This window comes from Gopherus flavomarginatus, chromosome 9 (assembly GCF_025201925.1).
Source record: "Gopherus flavomarginatus isolate rGopFla2 chromosome 9, rGopFla2.mat.asm, whole genome shotgun sequence".
NCBI classification, from domain to species: domain Eukaryota; kingdom Metazoa; phylum Chordata; order Testudines; family Testudinidae; genus Gopherus; species Gopherus flavomarginatus.
In genome coordinates, this window is record NC_066625.1 from 36,369,094 (window position 1) to 36,391,812 (window position 22,719).

General features: G+C 42.4%; 1 protein-coding gene across 2 annotated transcripts in view; it reads left to right on the plus strand.

Annotated features, from left to right (window-relative positions):
• Positions 1–22,719, plus strand: part of RAB40C (RAB40C, member RAS oncogene family) — a 56,533-nt gene that overhangs the window by 13,364 nt on the left and 20,450 nt on the right. For both annotated transcript variants that reach the window (XM_050968448.1, XM_050968447.1), the window contains exon 3: positions 21,507–21,567. In XM_050968448.1, the coding sequence (XP_050824405.1) occupies positions 21,507–21,567 (61 nt within the window). The remainder of the gene's footprint in view (positions 1–21,506; positions 21,568–22,719) is intronic.

Below are 22,719 nucleotides of genomic sequence, written 5' to 3' on the forward strand. Positions count from 1 at the left end.
TTATTTAACAACAGTGCACTTTGTTTCCTCTCTTTCCAGTTTGTTTCATCTTAGACTGTTTCCACTGCCAAAAAGAGGTGTGGTTTTTTTTTTGTTTTTTTTTTTACAGAGAGAACAAATATGCATTAGTTACCTTTCTGGAAAGTCCAGTGGAAATAATGTACAGGTAGTTTTTACAGTGATTATAGCTGAGTGAGGTCAATACTTCCCCACTCCCATACGCAGATGACCTCGCATAGCTTCATCATGGTAAAAATTAGAGCCTTGTTTCCACAAGGATTTTATAATAAGATAGCTTACATGTTAATTCTCTTACTGAAAAAACACACCTTTTTTGGCAGTGAAGCCTTAGCCTCTATCCTCATAGGTGTTGCTTTTAACATTAGGTTAAAAACTCATAGTACAATTTTAAAATATACAATGTCCCTTTAAAACTTAAAACACTGGCATCATCTAGACTTACAGCCAAATGAATGTTTTGCCTCTCAAATGAGGAAAGTAATTAAGGAAGTAGTTCTGTGACTGCAAGTATGAGTGGCTCTTTTTTCTCTCTGCCTGCCCCCATGCATCTTAATTTTCTCCGTTATTTCTGTACCTTAACTCTGCTGCATCCCTAAAGAGACCAACTGGACTGAGCTCTTCACAGGCCAGAGCTGTGCACTGACTGTAGATCAAAAGGAGGGCTCATGGGGGTTTTAATGAACTGTGTAGTCTCTGCTTGAGAGTAGCTTGCTTGGAAACGAAGTTTCTCCTATTCAGATCTGAAGCAATATTGCTGGAACACTGCAGAATTCATAAAGGAGAATACAAAGGAGCATACCTTTAATTGTAGAGCAAGTTGGGAAGGTCAAATACCTTGGGAAGTGCTGTACGTAATGTTGTAGCTATGTCAGCAATTGGAAATGCATACTGATGTGTGAAACTTCAGCGCTTGAGGGTGCTATAAGGAGAACTGCAGCCAAGTCCCAACCTCCTCCTCTATTCGTTATGAACACTGATCTCTCCATAATTATGATTGGGCCATTGTAAACCTGATGTTTTTGACACTTAACTTTTCTAGACCTAACCAATTTACCTGAAATTCCCCAGGTGTGATTGAATGCTGCAGTTCATTTTATTTATTTATTTTTTCTTGGATAGTTTGGGGCAAATTGAGTCAAGGACTTTGGAGATAATATGGTTGAAAAATTGGGCTGTTTTCACTACTCCAATGTTTTCCTGGTGTGTCTCTGGAATGTGATGATTCAAATGGCATGGCTTAGAAATGCTGAATTTGTTTTAAACAGCTGGCTTTGGTGAAGAGTAGTGCCTGTGAGAATTCTTCACACGTGTTTTAAGTTATTAGAAGCTATGTCCATGTGCATCTAGAACACCACAAAATTCTAAAATCTGGAAGCTGCCATGTTTGCACTCTAGGAAACTTTCATCAGCTGTGTTGCCCAAACTATGCATTGATGCCATACATAGGTTTTGAAGCATACATCTGTGAATTCTGCATGGTGCCTGCGCTCCATACTTCCAAAGTACTACATGCTATCCAGGATTAAGGGTGGTTGGTTTGTTTGATTCGTTTCTTTTTAAAGAAACAAACTTTCTCTCTCAAATTCCAGGCTTTGGAACATAGCTTTTCCTCAAAACACAATATTTGTGTTCCCTTAAAATTTATTTTGACCATACTGAATATTTTATCTCAGAACAGATCTATAATTGCATCTGTGTTGTAATCTAACAATGCAGATTGTTATGATGCCCTCTGATTTCCCTCATAGTCTTTTATCAAGTGCAGTTGTATAATTTTATGGCTAACTGAACTGTAAATCATGAAAGAACTTTTGTCTGTGTTGCTTCTGTGCATAAAATCAGTCTTAATTTTCTTTTAAAGACCAAATCCACGTAACATTCCCAATTCTAGACTGAGTCTTGACTGTTTCTCTGGCTTCCTGAGTGTTCATTGAAATTGTTTGGAACTTTAGGAACAGATTTGAATTTGGCTCAGAACGCAATTTTCAGATGCAGTTGCTATCCTTAAATGAGGCCTTGAACAAAGTTCTACTGTGAATGGAAACTGTAGCTGCTTAAGTTTTCTCCGCTGGATTGCAGAGAGAGAAGCTGAAGAATGAAGTAGTCTACAAATCTGGACTCTTTACAGGTGTGTCAGAACATGCTTTCTGCTGCTGTCCATGTACAAAATCCAATTTGCAATACTTATTTGTATTGTACAGTACCTCGGAACCCCTGCCATGAACTACAACCCCATTGTGCTAGGTGCTGTACACTCACCGAAGACAGTCCATGCGCCAAAGTTTACATTGGGGTAGGCAACCTATGGCATGCATGCCAAAGGCGGCACGCAAGCTGATTTTCAGTAGCACTCACACTGCCCGGGTCCTGGCCACCTGTCCAGGAGGCTCTGCATTTCAATTTTAAAGGAAGCTTCTTAAACATTTTTAAAAACCTTATTTACTTTACATACAACAATAGTTTAGTTATATATTATAGACTTATAGAAAGAGACCTTCTAAAAACATTAAAATGTATTACTGGCACGTGAAACCTTAAATTAGAGTGAATAAATGAAGACTCAGCACACTACTTCTGAAAGGTTGCCGACCCCGGTTTACATTTTAAGTGAAAGATGAAAAAAATTGTTGGATACAGACAAGGAGAGAGTTCGGAGCAAGTTTTGTTTAAAGTCTTTTATATCTGTAGTAACTCCAAGTCAGCAGGTAAGTTGTTATCTCTCATTTCCAGGATCTTCTGATGCCCCTGATGCTAAGCCTCTTGTCAGTTTGTTCTGGGTACATCAGTTTCTCAGACCCAAGCCCACTTTCTGCAATGTAGTCCAAACCATTCACACTTTAGTTGGAGGGAACTAATATGAGGCTTCTGCAGATCCTTCCCAAACATGGGTATGCTGCCGCTTGACCACTTATAGGGATAAATTCCTAGACTCAATAGGAAGAGTCATAACTCCTAATGGCCACACATAGTAAAAAATTTAAGAGTGAAGAATTAAAACTCAAAGCTCCTTGCAGCTGCAGCCCATCATGACCTGCAGCAAGAATAGATCTTGCATTTGATGTTCTGGTGAGCAGGAAGTGCCACAGGCTTTAAACCAAATGGCTACAGGGTAGACCAGGCAAGAGACAGAAACCAGCATGCTACACTGTAAGAGAGCACAATTGTCATAGTCACTATGGTTCTTCCAGAGTGCTTGGTGTAGACTGAGACCTTCCCTTGCTGCTATCAAATTAAAGAGGCTTCCTTAACTGTTTCCAGTGTAGTGCCATTATCAGTAAATAGTTTCCACTCCTTCTGATCTGACTGCTACTTAAGTCCTAGCACTTCATGTACTATCGGGCATTATTCTGATATTATCCTACCTGGGAACTTTACTGTATCTTTTAAAAAGGAAATATATTGACCATAGAAAGCACAGGCCTGAGTTGACTGGTTGTGGTTGTTTACCTCTCTCACCTTGCGTCTTTTAAACAGGTTATATCTTTTATTGGACCAACTTCTTTTGGTCAGAGAGGCAATTTTTCAAGGTACACAGAGCTCTTCTTCAGGTCCTAAGGTATTACCTCACCCACCTTGTGTCTCTAATATCCTGGGACCAGCATGGCTACACTGCATTTAAAAGACGGACCTGTGGAGAACCCTATTATTTGGCAGTGAAGATGAGTATTTTTATATCTACTAAATAAGATATTTAAAGAGTACGCAAATTGGATAACTATGAACATGATTCTAGCTGTAATAAAGCTTCTGTCACTCTCTACATCCATTGGAAACCCCATCTTTCCATGGCTTATAATTCTGAGCTGAGAAATTCCTTACCACTAGTAAATCTAGGTTCAGATGTCTTCTGTGTTTATCCATTATTTTAACATAAAGCTTCACTTTTTTAGCTCAAGACAATGTTTATCTATTTGTAATGGATTTTTCTGGAAGACTTAGGGCCACTCACAGTTTATGATCCATCTGTAGATGGAAAGTTGCTCCTCAAGGTTAACTGCATTTTCTTTTGCTGTGCATTTATGTCATGGCAATATTTTCTAAATAATAGCATTGTTACTACATTATCAGGGATCCTAAATACCTGCATCCTGTGTGCACGTGGGGTATTTCTATACCATTCCCATTAACTGTTTTCATAGCTAATAGAAAGTTCTGAATGTATAACTAGCACTCATTGCATACTATAGTATAAAATACCCTTTAAACTGATAGCAGCTACATTGTCAGTGTGCAAGAGTGAAGAGGGCCATATGGACTCATTTGACGGTTTTGTTAGAGAAATGGAATGAAAAATTGTTAATGTTTGTGTTAACTTATGCAAACAAGTAAGAAACCATTCAAAGCTCAGTCTCACAACCAAGACTGATAACTCCGCCCTTCACTCACCACCTTGTGAAGACAGGAAGGGAGCAGTTACAAGTGGAAGGTCAGTCAGGATTTTGAGTGTTAACTCTAATGCATCTGTTTTACTTCAGAGTGAATCTTACCATGGACCTTTCTGGCTGCAGATCTGTAAACGAGCAGACAAAGCTCAGATGAAAATGTATGAACCTGAATAAAATAGGCCATATTGTGTGCCAGGTAATGCACATTGAAACTGTTCCTCTGAGTGAGAATTTAAATGCAGAGGAAGGGCAGATGAGTGGCCATTTTTAGAATCTGACTTCATACTTTTATTTTATAGTCCCTGAGGGCTATGGTTCCACGGTGTGTCTGTCTGTAGTGGTGCAAAGGAAGATGACTGCTAAAACAGTGCCAGGGAAATAATAATTACAAGGAGCTTTGAAGCCTCCGTGGACCTTTGGCGGAGAAGATAGTGAATCTTTCCTGCTGCCAATGCAGAAGGTCCCCGTAACAGCGCTTCCTGTTGTTCACTGCGTGCCTGTCTGACTCCATGGGGAACAACCATCTTTTCAAAGCAGCCCTCTGTTATAGCTTCCACTTCCTTGTGGAATACAGTCATTATGCAGGAAAATGGGTCCCAGGTGGCTTCTGCCTGCTGTAGTGTTTCAAATTAAAGGATTTGTGGGGAACGTGATCATTCCATATAGATGACATGTGAAATACTGATTCATTGCTCTCATTTGTGTTGCATATATAATCTTGCACCTCTTCTTCCCCACCCCACTTCATTCATACTTATTGGAGCATCTTTAATGCTGGACATGATAGAGAAACTGGGGCTAGGACTGCTGCTTGTGGATCAGCTAGTGTCCATGGCTTTTTGTAGGCCAGCTCTGCATTGAGTGTCTCAGTTCCTCTGTATTGAAATTGCTGCTACCAGCTACTTTAATGAGCTCTTCAGAGAAGTTTCGTTGAATATTGAAATCTAGAAGTGGAAATGTTGCTTTTGTTACAAGGTTTGTGGGGTGGTGCTTTGTCACAACACAGATTTGAAACTACTATTCCTGTCTCTTGGTTTCTGACTCTTAACGTGTAGTGACCCATCATTCTCCACTCAGAGTATAACCAGTTGAGTTGTTGGTATTCTAGGGGTCATGATCCTCTTCCACAAATAGTCAGAGGTGGTGTGGCGGTCTAAGCCAGTGTGCAGTCCAGGAAAAGTGACCAAGTTTGTCTGGGGCAGAGGAAGAAGACAATTGCAACTCTTGACTGTCAGGAAACTCCTGTTATCCAGCGAGCTGCAGGAGGGATCGTTCGCCTAATCTGGAAGCAAAAGGCTATTGCGGTAGGTCACTCACCCAAATTAAAGCTTTGGCTGGACAGTCTCTGCATTTTGCTCTGCTATCCAGAATATGGGTCAACGTTTGGCATGAGGAGTCTGTTACTGTGTACAAAGCATAATTAGCCTGTGGAACTTACAACTCCAAGATAGTCCAAGATTTTAGCACAGTTCCACATAGACACTTTGTGGATAATGAGAACCTCTGCAGTTGCATGAGAATAAAAAATAAGGGATATAAACACTCATGCTTCAGAGCATAAGCTAGTCATTAAGTGAAGAGATGAGATAACGCCTTTCACTGTGTGTGAATATTCCTTATCAGGTTTCTTGCTCTTCTCTCTGATGTGTCTGATTATTGGCCATTTGTAGGGTACTGGACTAGACAGCCCATTGGTCTGATCCACTGTAGCATTTTCTATGTCCCTAAGCAGAGCCATTTTAAAGCATTACATGTAAAACTCACTCAAATTCTGTAGGCTGCAAAAATGCCTTTTTAAATTACCCTTTCATGTTAGAAAAAGTCTTCTGAACTCAGGTATGTAAATGTCACCTATTATATCCACTCCATCCTTCTGCCATCAGGTACTGAATTGGAGAGGTCTATGACCAGATTACTTTACTGGCTGTGCAGGGCTAATTCACATTAAGTGCTCCTATTGAGGATCAAGCATTTAAATTTTGCATCTGGAACCTGTCACACAGTTGCAAGACCTATGAAGAAGACTGGCTTGGAGGGAAGATACCATCAGTTTGTTGTTAATGCAAAGTTATTGGCTTTATGGAAGCCCATCCAGAACATCACCTTTGCTACAAGCCTAACCTTCAAATAATCTTGCTGCTCTTACCCACACCAGTGAAACTCTGTGTTTAACATCTGAAAAGCAGTAGATTGTAAAGCACTTGGGAATATTTACCTATCAGATTGCTGGCTTGCTTGACTGAACATTCCTAACATTGCAAGCTGTGAACAGAAGGCATCTTCTGCATATGACACATTCTGTTAACAGACCTTCGCAATGGTGCTGCACCTGCAAGAAACACTCAACATGCTCTATATTGAAAAAGCAGTTGTTTTCTCAGAGGTAACCTCTTTCACAGCTCATCGAGAGAGAATCACACCGCCTCTTTTTCTGGTCCTCATCTTGATTATGCTGTGGTTGGCACCAGCACCTCAGTACAAAGCCAGGTAGCCTCCATGCACCGCACAGTAATTCTAAGGCTAATACTCTGTAATACTCTAGTTCTTGGAATCTGAATAAAAGGCAGAGTTAAATTTGTGGAGAGTTATCCCTGGTTGCTCTATAATTTGCATTGGACAGAAAATAGTTAAATATTGCCTACATTAAAGAAGAAATGTAAAACTGAGAACAAGTGATGGCTACAGAGCTGTAGCCTTTTAGATATGCAGGAGGAGCTAGTTTAGATGAAATGTTTTGTTTTTAATAAGTACTCTTGTGGGAAAGGAGGGGAAAGAATTTTCAGCTGCTTGAATGTAGTGCATACAGTAAACATACATTTCCCGAAGGATTCTGCCGAGGCATAGTACACCTCTCAAATGCGAGCATATATGCCTTTTGTTCCATCAATTGCTTGAGCTGCACGCGCTGTTTCCTTGCTCAAGTGATTTATTCCCAATTAGTGACAATATTATCAGAAATCTGAAGGAAAAAATCTAGTCTGTAACCTCTGAAAATATAAAATTGTTCTCTCCTGTATACTTACTAATATACTGTCCAGTCCATTGTTTAAATGTCTCAATAGACTGCCACTCCTGACCTTAAGTACGGTCTAATCAATTTCACTGTTGGATAGCTGTGAGAACTTTCTAACCTAAATACCCGTTTCTTAATTTCATCCAATTATTCCTAGTTAATTCCCACTGGATCATCTCAATTTCCTCTCTTAATGTTTACATGATTCAAATAGTTGTTGTCCTATGTCAATCTCTTCTTCCTCACTCCTCCAACTCCCGGAGTGTGTATCATTAGCTCTTCTAATCTAGTCTCATTCATCAACCCAGTCTCCTGACTTTTGTTCTTTTCTGAATTCCCTTAAATTTGTCAACCTTTCTGGTAATGTGGTACATAGAACTGAATACAGTATTCCGGATGCTCTTGCTCCAGAGCCATATGTGGTAGAAGCAGGATTTGTCAAACCCTTTCATGGACCATATATTGTCGTCTGGTCTTATGGATGCTTCCACTCCCATTTGCAATCAGATGGGCTGCCACTTTTCCTGTTCGCTGTCAAATCATATAACATTTGTGACAACTACAGAAACTACTTAGAGGGAAAAGTTACATCAGGAAAGTATGTGTAGCTGCTTTAGTGCACTAAGTGTCCCTTCTATAATCTCCTATGTGTACTCTATCTGTTCTAGAAACGAGGAGATTTTGTACCATGTGACCAGCCAGTTTCCCATGGATCACCAGTTGTCCACAGGCCATAGTTTAGGAAACTCTGTCTTAACTCCCTGCTTCATGACATTCCAATGGAGCCAAAATTGCATTGGCTTCTTGCTGTCACACACCTAACATGCTTGCTATTGTTTTTGGGGCTGTAGGGCTAGAAATTAGGCTTTTCTCTCCCACAGAATCTTTGAAATTGCAAGCCACGCAACATAGAAAGTATCTCTTCCAAAAATGTGACTCATCTCTTTTCTGTTCATATTTCTGATTTTCCCTAGCTGCTCTCTTGTATGTGTCCTTCCTGAGACTGACAGTATCTCCCAGTTAAGGAGGTGAATTTTAGTAACGTTTCAGATGTTCGTGAAACCTTTAGTAGAGATCTAACTTGAATCCCAGTTTGTTCCCCACTTGGCACTTCCCCCAACTTGATATATCGCTACTTTTTTTTACAGTTGTACTGCAAGTTTTGACTCCATAAAGAAATTTTTGTAAGACTATCAAATCTATATAATGTTCCTTTTTAACCTCTAATTCTGTTGTTCAGGTCGGGGGGAATAATGGGAGAACTGTCAAGGCTTACTGATTATAAACCTGTCCTTACTGATCACAGTTCCATTAACTAGATGTTCAGAGACTTTCCCATTTGCTTCATTGTTTGGTGCATGCCTCAAAGAGTTTACCCTTGTACAGATGTATTCTGTGAATATATTCCTTTTAGTGATGAATTCAGGTAGTTTGTGGTTACTGGTAGCAATTTTCCCTGTGACTCTGAATCAGTTCTTCCTTGTAAGAAAGAGAGAAATCCAGGATCGCTTATCCTTTGTGATCCAGAACGTATGGAATCCCAACATTTTCTGTGTGATTTAGCTCTTTGCATGTTTGATTGTATGTTAACATGTTCGGGTATCTGAGTAGGTTTAAAACAAAACAGAGGAAATAAAATATAACTATGGTTACTGGAGAGTTTGGTCCAGAAATCTTTTCTTCTTTCAGTGCTAATGGTCTGTACCAAGGACCCACGGTCACTTTTTTATTTTCATACCTTCCTGAGAATTTCCCCATACTCTTAACTGCAGAATGGAAGCTCATTGGCATTGTAAATATAAATAACATAACTATCCTGTCTAAGCAAAGTTCAGAGACACAAGGTGGGTGAGGTAATATCTTTTATTGGACCAACTTCTGTTGGCGAAAGCTTGTCTCAAAAGCTTCTCTCTCACCAACAGAAGTTGGTCCAATAAAAAATATCACCTCACCCACCTTGTCTCTAATATCCTGGGACTGACATAGTTACAGCAACACTGAGCCAAGTTCAGTCATCTATATTCTTCTTACCCAGTGTGTCTTCCTCCTTTGCAGCAGAGCACTGCCACAGCATCTCTTGTCTCCTCTTGTGACTGAGACTACCAGATGGATTGTGAGGCAAGGATAATATATCCCAGTGCATCTGATTCCTTCTCCAGAGGCTCATTGGGCTAGCCACATGTTGTTCATTAGTCTTTGCCAGATGAGAGTCTAAATCCATTCCAGTAGCTGTCTCTAGAGTCCTGGAGTCGTGCACCTTCTGCTCTACTTATGTCTGCTGTTTAAACAGCAATCTGCTAGTTCTAGGGAGCCATACGAGCAAGACTGGGTTACACAATTCTACTTAGCTTACCTTATTTCCCATCTGCTTACTTATGCTCTGAAAGGAGTCATCCTTTGCTCTTCTATGGAGGGTAGAATAATGGAGCTTTTAAAATGTTGACCCTATATAGGATAAAATCAAATGGGCCAATTGACTTTTTTTCCCCTTCATGATTTCTAACAGAGCTAAAATTAATAATAGCTTATTTATGAAGCTGAACAATTCTCATTTTGCAGATTGTGTCTTTGTATAACACTTTGAAATCTACTGGTGAAAAGTGATGTGTCGGAGCTAGGCTTTTTATTTTTTAATGAATTTTAGCAGAGATGTTTCTTTTGGTTTTGGCTTTTTTTTGCTAGAGCAAACATTTTATTTAATAAATTACTATGAAGACAAGAGTCTCCAGCCTCTGAGTGGTAAAAAGCATACATATGAACATATGTAATGAAGCATTTCAGATCAGTATACAATTAATGCAACAAATATACATGCATACATCTCTAGCAACAAATGACTAAGAATTTCTGGGAAGAAAGCAAACATATGTTAAAGCTATAAATAATCCAGTACATGGAGGGTTTGTTGTGTTTTTGGGGTGGGATTTGGGGGATTATTTTCTTTAGAAAGAGCCTCTCCAGGCCCAGGCTTATGGATAGATAAACTATAAAGCCTTTTCCATTTTGCTCAAAGACACCTCAGGCTATGGCAGCATTCAAATACTGTGCTGGAATTGTTTATTACAGTGTTTTGTAGACTACTTATATAGGCAGTGTGGTCCTGTAGATCAAGCATGGAGACCATTGTTCATTTACTCTGCTTTTTTTTTCCCTTTGGCATGTGCATAGTTGTCTGGCCAAGCGATGGCATCTTCAATGGCATGATGCAGTTCTTCTAGGCCACGGCTGAACTTAGTCAGCAGGCATTCATCGACAGTGTGCATCGTCGTCTGTATTGCACCACAGCTGCAAAAAGGGCTGTTACAAAAGCCCTAGCAACACTGGTTAGCTGCAGAGAGATCTTGCCCGGTCCAAAACCTGTTCAACAGGGACCATTGGCGATGGGGCAGGTCAAAATCAGGCAGGCAAATCGTGGGGTCGGCGATGAGGGACTGGTTGCTTACTCTGTGAGATTGTCAAAGTCACTTCACTTGTATACATGTTTCTCCATCTGTAAAATTATATTTTCCCTCCTCTGTAAACATGCTATGTAGATATAAGCAGGAAGTATTACCTAGGGCTGTTAGCCTTCAGGGACTGGCTTAGCACAGCCCTTGAGGGAGGGAAGAACAATCTGTTCACATTGATCCAAAAAAAGCACTATCATGCTGCTAGTCAGTGTCATGTTTAAACAGTAATATAGTGTCGTTCTGACTCCATTGTCAATAGGGCTTCCAGGATGATGTACAAAGGAGAAAAAGGGCATGCACTCTTTTCTACTGCTCTGGCCATAGATTTGGACAAAAACCTTTTTCAGTCCTAAAAGTTTAATCTGATCATTTTTTTAAAATGAAGAGGACCATTGCCAGGTCCCTGTCATAAGAAGCAGTAAAGGCTTGGCAACAACAACAAAAAAATCATTTGCAGTATACCTTTTAAAGCATCCTAAGTTTTAAGTTTTAAAAACAAAAACAAGACCACCTGTCCTTCTGAGCAATTACTGGGCTGAGAGCAGTGAGTATTTACAGGAACAGTCAACTTGAATATTTTTAACGGAGTATAAAAAACTGATTTGATAGCGCACTTATTTAGTATTCTGGCAGGAGCTGACTTTTCTTTAACCGGGGGGTGGGGGGGGGATGCTTCCCTACTGATCTATTTAAAGATATTTTGAACAAGAGAGAGAGGATGGGCCCGGGAGCAGTACCACCAAGCATACACCCTCCCTGTCTCCACCCCCACCATCCTGCTCTGCGCACATACATGCTTGCTGCCTGTTTGGTTTCAGATTTGACCTGCTGCTGCTAGCAAGCACTCTTGCAGGGCCTGGTAAAAGTATGCAGATGAGCTCCTCCACAGCTGTGCATGCTAATAGACATGTAACTGGCAATCAAAAATAGAGAAACTTAAGTGTTGCCAAATGCATGACATTTGAAGTCTTGCAGTTAACTGGCAGGTACACAATTTTATACTGGAAGTGTAATTCTTCAAAAGTTGATGTCCCTTTAAGGGTCCTGAGTTCAGTTTTGGTAGGTTGATTAGAGAATCCTGCAATGTATGACTGATCCCGCTCTCTTGAAGGTGGCTGCATTTTCTCATGAAAAATGCTGGCTTTAACTTTCCTTATAGCTAATGGCTGTTCTTATCACAGACAATCAAAAGAAATCACATGGGTTTGGAATCCTTTAGGAGCAGGACCTGGAAGCTTCTATAATACTAGTAATCCCTGGTCCACCTGAAAGTGCACCAGGGATTCAAAATTTACTACTCAAAGGAGAGGAATTAGGGTTGCCAACTTTCTAATTGCACAAAACTGAGCACCTTGGTCCCCCCCACCCCACCCCACTCCATCCCCACTCCCTTTGTCACTCGCTCTCCCCACCCTCACTTTCGCTGGGCTGGGGCAGCGGTGAGGGTGCTGGTTGGGGGGGTAGGCTGTGGGGTAGGGCCAGAAATGCGGGGTTCAGGATGCAGGTGGGGGCTCTGGCCTGGAGCCAAGGGGTTCAGAGTGCAGGAGCAAGCTCAGGGCTGGGGCAGAGGGTTGGGATACAGAAGGGGGCTCAGGGCTGGGGTGTAGGGCATTGGTGTGAGTGGGGGTTCAGTGTGCGGGCTCCAGTTGGGCAGCGCTTACCTTTGGCGGCTCCCGGTTAGTGGTGCAACAGGGCCAAGGCAGGCTCCCTGCCTGCCCTGGGTCCATGCGGCTCCCAGAAGCAGATAACATGTCTGGCTCCTAGGCGCAGCCAGGCGGCTTTGTGGAGTGTGTGTTATGAGCTGCCCATGCCTGCAGGCGCCACCCCTGCAGCTCCTATTGCCTGCCATTCTCGGCCAATAGGAACTGTGGAGCCGGTGCTCAGGGCGGGGACAGCACGCAAATCTTCCCTGATCACCCCTGCACCTAGGGGCCGCAGGGACATGCCGGCTGCTTCTGGGACCTGCGTGGAGCCAGGGCAGGCAGGCAGCCTGATATGGTGGTCTATTTCACCTTCAATTACAGCATCTTATGCCAAATAGCTTTAGTTACTTACAAAATCTCAAGTTGGGCTAGTGTCTAACAGGCTATAGTTGAGTTAGAAGGATAGCAGAAAACCTAGCATGCACTCTGGCCTAGAGACAACAGCTCACGCTGGTTTTCCAGACTTCATCCATTGCAACATGTCCAAAATATTTTCAACAAGATATTAAGTGATCTCATCCTCAACCAATAAGACATCAATAAGCCCTACATCAGAATCTATTTTTCTTAGTGTTGTGCATCCTGAGGGCAGGACAAGGTTACCTAGCAGCCACAGCTATTGGACTAACTCTTTCACCGATATTGCATATGCCACAATAGTAGCAAGTATGGGGCTCCTTAGTAGATATGTTCGGCATGGAAACTAGTTCTGGCTGACCTATGAGACATGTATTTCAAAATGAGCTGTACTTTGCTACTGGTAGACTGTACATTCAAAGGGGGGAAAACTCTGTAACCACAATTTTTAATTCTCTCAGAAATCAATTTCAAACTTTCTTTAGAAGCTGACAAATTAAACTGCAAAAGATCAGCCCTCTCCAGACCCAAGAGAAGTATTGTCATGGCTGAGCAGTAGGTTGTCGCATTGCCAAAAGTTTCTGTGAGACAGTGGCATCTAGTGGCAGATGAACATGAAAATATTATTATGTTCCGACTCATCTCTCCAGTTGCAAAATCAATGCAACAAAAAGAAAAGCATAACCCTGCACACCTGAACTGGGGATCTGTTGTAGCAAATGTGCAGCGAATCAAGCATGACTCCACCTGGCTCACTGTCTGTTCTAGCCTGATGCTTTCAATGGGGAGCAAACTCCTGGTAGCTGTAGTTAGACACACACTGCCTAAGGGAATGTTTCTGCTCTAATAGGATTAAAACATGTATAATCTTTTAAAATTAAAATGCTAACTATTGAGTTATGAGTGAGTGTGATGTGTGTCTCGGCTTCAGAAGGAAATGCGGTAGTACGTACTGGTAAACGTATTCATAGAATCATAGACTTTAAGGTCACAAGGGACCATTATGATCGTCTAGTCCATGGTTCGGCAATCTTTCAGAAGTACTGTGCCGAGTCTTCATTTATTCACTCTAATTTAAGATTTCACGTGCCAGTCATACATTTTAATGTTTGTAGAAGGTCTCTTTCCATATGCCTATAATACATAACTAAACTATTGTTGTATGTAAAGTAAATAAGGTTTTTAAAATGTTTAAGAAGCTTCATTTAAAATGCAGAGCTCCCTGAACCAGTGGTCAGGACCCGGCCAGTGTGAGTGCCACTGAAAATCAGCTCACGTGCCGCCTTTGGCGCGTGTGCCATAGGTTGCCTACCCCTGGTCTAGTCCGACCTCCTGCACACCGCAGGCCGTAGACTCACTCCTGTAACAAACCCCTAACCTATGTCTGAGCTATTGAAGTCCTCAAATCATGGTTTAAAGACTTCAAGGTATGGAAAATCCTCCAGCAAGTGACCTGTGCCTCATGCTGCAGAGGAAGGCGAAAAAACCCCAGGGCCTTTGCCAATTTGCCCTGGAGGAAAATTCCTTCCCGATCCCAAATATGGCGATCAGCTAAACCCTGAGCATGTGGGCAAGAGTCACCAGCCAGCACCCAGGAAAGGATTCTCTGTAGTACTCAGATTCCACCTCATCTAACATCCCATCACAACGAAATTTGTCATATTTACCGCTAATAGTCAAAGATCAGATAATTGCCAAAATTAGGCTATCCCATCCTACCATCCCCTCCATAAACTTATTAAGCTTAGTCTTGAAGCCAGATATATCTTTTGCCCCCACTGCTCCCCTTGGAAGGCTGTTCCAGAACTTCACTCCTCTGATGGTTAGAAACCTTCATTTAATTTCAGATCTAAACTTCCTGATGGCCAGTTTGTATCCATTTGTTCTTCTGTCCACATTGGTACTTAGCTTAAATAATTCCTCTCCCTCCCTGGTATTTATCCCTCTGATATGTCTATAAAGAACAATCGTATCTCCCCTCAGCCTTCTTTTGGTTAGGCTAAACAAGCCATGCTCTTTGAGTCTCCTTTCATAAAACAGGTTTTCCATTCCATATTGAACAGGGCTGCAGATTCCAAAACCTTAAAGGAGTGTTCTGCTCTGTTGTGCAGTAGTGAGACTTTAGATTACTGCTGCAAGGCTGTGTTAGTACCAGTCTAGCAATTCCCTCTTCCCGCAATGGCTCACATGGGACTCTGTCAGTTATTCAGCTGTATTCCCCGTCTGCTGCCTCTAGTTGATGGTCTCTCTAAAAACAAATAATAAAGTACAGGTGGGTGGGTCCTGCACCTAGCTGTGGCATTGCCAGCAGTGTTGCAAGATAAGACTTCAGGTGCTTCTGTCATGACTGTAGCTCCCAGGAGCAGTAAAGGGTACCCATGGATTTGATGAGTCTTCCGGTGTTCCTGCACGGGTGTATGAGCATTACCTTCCCACCAGTCCGGCAGGAAGCTGCAGGCATATGCAACATACTGCTCGAACAGACTGACCTACCTACAACAAGGACATAAAATGCAGTGTCTCACAGGCTAACGCTCTTGAAAGAACCTTATTGAGTCCTATAGGCCAGACCTGTACAGCTCTGTGCATATGTATGTGTTTTTCTAAATGACACCTCTGAAATGTTGCCATTGCATATAACATATATTTCCCCATCCCCATTAACAATGATCAGGTACCTTTAGCATGGCGTTGATACAGGATGAGGAAATTTCATGACTGCCAGTCATGATTAGTGGTAAAGTCAGCAAGAGAACTTAAATCTATGCAAGCTGTAGTGGTGGTTCAGTTTACCAAGTCTCAAGTTACCAGTTACTATTTAGACATCAAATATATTTTAATAGAAAAGTCTAGCAGATACAGAAGTGTCTTGATTTTAACTTGGTCTAATACAAATTCCTGACTTCTCAAACTTGTGAGGTGCTGCGATAGTGGTCAATGGGTGTGGCTGGTATACAACCCTAAATGCAATTTCCCTTTCCAGCACTTAATAGCAAGGAATAAGCACTGTAGAAAAAATTATATAGGCTGCCTTTAGGAGTTAACTAAACTGTTGTAAACAGAAATTATTGGGCCGCTGCCTGAAACTTTAAGTGCAGAGTTGGAGGCAGACTTGACAGTTTCCTTGCTGTGCACCATTGCTTAAGACATTTAAAATTAGACTGAGCAAAGCATTAGAAATACTCTAGGGACCCTTCCTCCATTGGCAGGGATGGGACTCCATTGCCTAAAAAGAGAGGAAACATTCTAATGTCTGGTCTGATTCTATTTTAGTACAGTCTTAGAGTGCTGTCACATTGTTCACCAGCTAGATCCCTAGTTTTTTTTATTTTACTTGTTTTAATGAGTGAGACTGCCATTTGCCTAGAGTCAGGCTTAGTGGGAGCAGGTGCTCTGAGCTTCTGCTACATGGCTTTGCCAATGTACCTCTATCACGGCCCACTCTTTCAATTCTCTGCTTGAGTGAGGCCCGAACTGCCAGCTGTGTCTTAGCAGTGTCTGATTTAGGCATGTGGTAAGAGGCTTGCTAGGAGGGGAGGGGGCGGGCTAAAGTGAAACACCCAAACTCACTCATTTGAACAAAGGCTTTGAGGTGAAGGGCTACTGCTTTAACCCTCTGCCTCTATCTAGGCATCTAACACACCCATGTCTGAAGTAGGAGTGCAAGAGACTGCTAGGTAAACTCCTGACAGAGATGTTTGCCCACTGCTTAATGCTTTTATTGTAGATGTGCCCATGCCCAAAGACCTTCTCTTAGTCTGTTTTGATTCTTTAAAGTACACAGACTGTTTTTACATAGAACTGCAGAAAGCACTGCTGCTGTGACTAACCAGCATAAATTCTCAACAGGGTAATTGCTGCTTGTTCAGAATGTACTAGGAGTTCTTGTTCATGTACAGAGTAGGTGGCTAATGAAAGTGGAGACTACATATAGCTTTTTTGCTTCCTTTAATAGTCTTGTATTAGAGCCTACATATTCCACCCTCCCTGAGCTAATCAAGCACTGCTAGCTTTTAAAAGAAACAATAGCCAAGTGATTAGTTTTACCCTGGCAAAGGTATTTTAGAAGCACATGGCCTTTGCACCCATAAGAATATGCTGCTATTCCCTGTAGTCAGCTTGGTTTAGCACTTTTACAAGTGTTCCATTAATGCAATTGAACGCTGGCACAGAGAGCTTTCCGTCTGAGTGCTTTCCTCATGCAGAGCTGTGGCGCATGAAAAACAGCAGGGCCCCTCTGTAAGGAGAAGAGCCTCCAGGGGCATTGCAGCTGAAACAAGGCAGCATTCTTAATTAGTTCTGTCCCCCAACAGAACCCCCTCAGAGTAATGCCGTGTCTGGGGTGGTCAGTGTTCCATTAAGGGATATTTGGTTGGATGTTTTCTTACAGTGTCTTTCCTTTATGGGAGGGAGCAAGCTTTCACCAGTATTAATGCAGGGACTGGACTGACCTCAAGTAGCTTGTGGATTGGGACTCTAGAGATCTTTATCTATGGAAGTAAATCCAGATCAGTAGCTTGTCTCCAGGTGAAGCTAAAATATAAACTGTATGTACTGTGTGATTAAGTACTGGAAATAGCTGGAATTCAAGATAATTATCTTTATGGCTTTTTATAGCCCCCCAATCAGAGCTCAACTCTAACTTCTCATCAGCAGAAATCAGATGGCTGGGCAGGATATTTGCTTTATTGACCAAACTTGTAGCTATCAATAGGTTAGTGGGGAAGGACTTTGGTTGCAGCAGAGAGGAAATACACTCGGTAATTTGACAGCTAGCTGTTTTTTAATTCCAGACTTGAGAAATCTAGCTGGAGGGGAAGAAAGGTTGAGCCCTAACATGGTAGGTTCCATCTGTGAAGATGGGACTCTGCTTGGTGAAACAGGGTTGGACTGTAGCCTAACTTCTCTTTACAGCATTGCCACTGGGAATGTAAACTTCACTACATTCCAGGCTCCCTAAATAAGAGCACTGAAAAGCAGCAAGTTGGCTCCCTTAACATCTGAAGCTACCTGGCTTTGTGGGGTGCACTTTGTTCCCCACATACCTGTAGTGTGATGAACAGCATGTTGGCTAGTTTTTAAAAAGGAGTGTGCTCACTAGGAATGTTGTAGCCTTTTCCATCCAATCACTTTGGAAGGAGATCCAGCTTCCTCTGAAACTGAGGGAGACGGCAAGCGGACTGGCTCCCTGATTTTTAACAAAAATCCTTGTTTATCCAGAAGTTTTCAAACACCTTCAAATAAATGGGACTTAACTGTTAACATGGCCCACATCAGGAACTTTTTGGTATTTCTATGCTGTTGAGCCTACAGCTCAATACACATTTTGCTAAAAATCTGAACTAGAATTCTAAACTGTCCTACTTCCTCTAGAGACGCTTGGAAAAGGATCAGTCTGAAGGGTGCTCATTTCCCTACTTGACCCAAATAGCATACGAGTTGCATGGGTCATCTTAGACTAACAACTGTCGCTTCCATGACTAAACTTTTAAGAGTTTAAACAATGTTTGTGTTGTTGTCCTAGGTATTGTGAACACCTCCTACTAGTAAGTTCTTAAAAACTTAAACAAGGAGCAGGCAAGGTGAAATGGTATTGCCACCTGGACAATGCATGAATAGCCTGGAAAAACACTTCTACAGAAATCTGGGAAAGCATAACTTTGAGCTTCCCATTGTAAGGTGTCTTTGAACAGAAGATTCCTTTTTAAATGGATATCATTTTATGACTTCATCAGTTAAGTAAATGAAAAAGAAACACAATCCACTAGTCCCTGACATTTACCTCTGACATTTACAAGACATGATATGACTCTCTCCTACAACCATCCTTTCTGCAGAAACAAAGAAGCTGTGAGGTGCTGCAATACATTTCTGACTTGTCAGCAGATTTAGAAGTTGTTGTTTTTGGACTTGCTCCTTGTGGTTTGGAGCATGGTTCTCAAACTGATTTTGATGTAATGCTGTGCAATCCTGTAGTGTGTGTTGCCGTCTCCTTATCTTGACATATATGTAGGTGATAAGGGAGGAGGAACTGTTCTTATAATGAAGTGAAATTTGAGAGAGTGCCTTTGTCACTAAGTCTGACTTAGGCCTTGTCTACACTACAAAGTTGCAGCGCTGGTGAGGGGGTTACAGCGCTGCAACTTAGGATGTGTACACACCTGCAAGGCATTACCAGCGCTGCAACTCCCTGTTTGCAGCGCTGGCCGTACACCCGGTCGTGCCTCGGGTGTAGAGGATCCAGCGCTGGATCACCAGCGCTGGTCATCAGGTGTAGACACTCACCAGCGTTTTTGTTGACCTCCGTGGAATAAGCAGGTATCCCAGCATACCTGAGGAAGCCTCTCTGGTAATCAAGCAAACTCCACTGCCCTCCAAGCAGGTCTCCTTCCCCGCGGTGTGCTCTGGCGTTCCCCGACCCCCCCTCCAAGCAGGTCTCCTTCCCCGCGGTGTGCTCTGGCGTTCCCCGACCCCCCCTCCAAGCAGGTCTCCTTCCCCGCGGTGTGCAACAGCGCTGCAGCGTGGCCACATCTAACACCACTTGCAGCGCTGGTTGCTGTAAGTGTGGCCACTCTGCAGCGCTGGCCCTATACAGCTGTACTAATACAGCTGTAACAACCAGCGCTGCAAAATTGTAGATGTAGACATATACCCTTAGTGGAAGTTGCAGGAGGTGATGTCCTTTCACTGAAAGGAAGATTCTTGGTTCTCAGGCTAAATAAATTAAAAACTCCTTTGATGTAAAGTTGCCAACTCACCAGTTAATCAGCGTAAAAGCTTGAACTTAATACTCAGCACTGCCATTCAGGGTAGTGGTATAAGTCAATAAATTCCATGTAACCAGGATCTTCAGTTTTTTCTTGAAGACTGGAAGCCCTGGGGTATAGCTACACTTGCAGCTGTACAGCGCTGCTGTGGGAGCGCTCCCGCAGCAGCGCTTTGAAGTGCGAGTGTGGTCTCGGCGCCAGCGCTGGGAGAGAACTCTCCCAGCACTGCAGGTACTCCACCTCCCTGTGCGGATTAGCTTACAGCTCTGGGAGCCGTGCTCCCAGCACTAGGGCACTGTTTACACTGGTGCTTTACAGCACTGTAACTTGCTGCACTCAGGGGTGTTTTTTCACACCCCTGAGCAAGAAAGTTGCAGCGCTGTAAAGCGCCAGTATAGCCAAGGCCCTGGTGTGACTTTGCAGTCTATATGATTTTATAAAAATTTGCTAATGAGTAAATGTAACCGAAATATGCCTCATGCAAAAGGTCTCTTATAAGGGATCATTACAAAGCTTGCAGTCTACTGAGGGTGTTCATCCTATTTGTATAAATGTATCACTGTTGTATCTGAAACTAGAAATATGAAATATAACTCTGAGGTCCTATTGTTATTATGCAAAGTGTGGGCAATTAATGATGGTTTGTAATCTTGATGGCTCCCATCAACCAGGACAATTCACTGTGCATGGCTCTGTTTGCAGGCAAGCCTTCCTGTGAGTCAGGCTGGGAGGAATGAAGGCTTGATTATGTCACCTGAACTGGAATCCATCTTTAACCTGGTGCTTTTCCAGTAAGGAGGGGTGGTAACCCAGAGGGACAAAGGATTTCCTCCTTATGCAAAAGATATATAAGTGGGTGGAACAGAACAAAGGGGCAGCCATCATGAGAAATCCCCTAGCTACCATCTGAGCTTGAACAAGAGCTGTTCCAGGGGAATGGATTGTGCCCAGACTGGAAAGGTGTCCAGTCTGTGAAAGAAACTTGTTGAAACATCTCTAAGGGTGAGATTTTTACCTGTATTCAATTATATTACTGTATTAGGTTTAGATTTGCATGTTTTATTTTATTGGTAATTCACTTTGTTCTGTCTGTTACTACTTGGAACCACTTAAATCCTACTTTCTGTATTTAATAAAATCACTTTTTACTTGTTAATTAACCTAGAGTATGTATTAATACCTGGGCAGGCAAACAGCTGTGCATCTCTCTCTATCAGTGTTATAGAGGGCGAACAATTTATGCATTTACCTTGTATAAGCTTTATATAGGGTAAAACAGATTTATTTGGGTTTAGACCCCATTGGGAGTTGGACATTTGAGTGTTAAAGACAGGAACACTTTTGTAAGCTGCTTTCAGTTAAATCTGCAGCTTTGGGGCAAGAAATTCAGACCCTGGGACTGAGTTTGCAGCAGGCTAGCAAGTCTGGCTCAAATCAGGCAGGGCACTGAAGTCCTAAGCTGATGGCAGGAAAGCAGAGGCAGAAGTAGTCTTGGCCCATCAGATGGCAGCTTCCAAGGAGGGTTCTGTGATTCAACTCGTCACACCTGCATATGATGAAAAAGGTTAAACATGGTTGAGGGAAGGGTAATTCTTGCATCAAAGCAAAGTACTTTCCAGTGGAGCTACTTTAATGATCACTCTTCTACTTCCAAGCACTCCATATGTACTTGATAGTATATTGGGATGAAGCAGCATCTTCTATGGTTCAAAGGTTTGCAGAACTGTCAGCAGCTGGGGAAAGTAGATTGCATGTTTGTGTCTCTAAAGACCTGCTCAGTGTTTGTTCAGCTTTTGTTGGTTTTTTTGCAGGAATTGACTACAAGACCACCACTATCTTGCTGGATGGCAGAAGGGTCAAGTTGGAACTCTGGTGAGTTTACGTTTCTAAGCTATCTTGGCAGCAGGCCCAGTATCTCCAAACATGGTCAAGTCTCTGCGTGACTGGAGAGAGAATATAGATAGCTTTTGAAAGCATTCTTCAATTCACTTGTAATGCTGTAAGAAATGCAAACCTATTGCTCATTCCCCTTTTCATTAGTATCCGAGGGGTAGCCGTTGTTAGTCTGTATCCACAAAAACAACGAGGAGTCCAGTGGCACCTTAAAGATTAACAGATTTATTTGGGCATAAGCTTTTGTGGGTAAAAAACCCCACTTCTTCAGATGCATGGAGTGAAAATTACAGATACAGGCATAAATATACTGACACATGAAGAGAAGGGAGTTACCTCACAAGTGGAGAACCAGAGCTGACAAAGCCAATTCAGCCAGGGTGGATGTGGTCCACTCCCAATAATTGATGAGGAGGTGTCAATACCAAGAGAGGGAAAATGGCTTTTGTAGTGAGCCAGCCACTCCCAGTCCCTATTCAAGCCCAAATTAATGGTGTTAAATTTGCAAATGAATTGTAGCTCTGCAGTTTCTCTTTGAAGTCTGTTTTTGAAGTTTTTTTTGTTGAAGGATGGCTACTTATAAATCTGTTATTGAATGTCCAGGGAGATTGAAGTGTTCTCCTACTGGCTTTTGTATGTTACCATTCCTGATGTCTGATTTGAGTCCATTTATTCTTTTACGTAGAGACTGTCTGGTTTGGCCAATGTACATGGCAGAGGGGCATTTCTGGCACATGATGGCATATATCACATTAGTAGATGTGCAGGTGAATGAGCCCCTGATGGTGTGGCTCATGTGGTTGGGTCCTCTGATGGTGTCGCTACAGTAGATATGGGGACAGAGTACGCAATGGGGTTTGTTACAGGGATTGGTTCCTGGGTTAATGTTTCTGTGCTGTGGTGTGTAGTTGCAGGTGAGTATTTGCTTCAGGTTGGGGGGCTGTCTGTAAGCGAGGACTGGCCTGCCTCCCAAGGTCTGAGAGTGAGGGATTGTTTTCCAGGGTAGGTTGTAGATCGTTGATGATGTGCTGGAGAGGTTTTAGCTGGAGGCTGTAAGTGATGGCCAATAGGTGACTTCTGGGTACCCATCTCTCTCTGTCAATCTGTTTCCCACTTCCCCAGGTGAGTGTT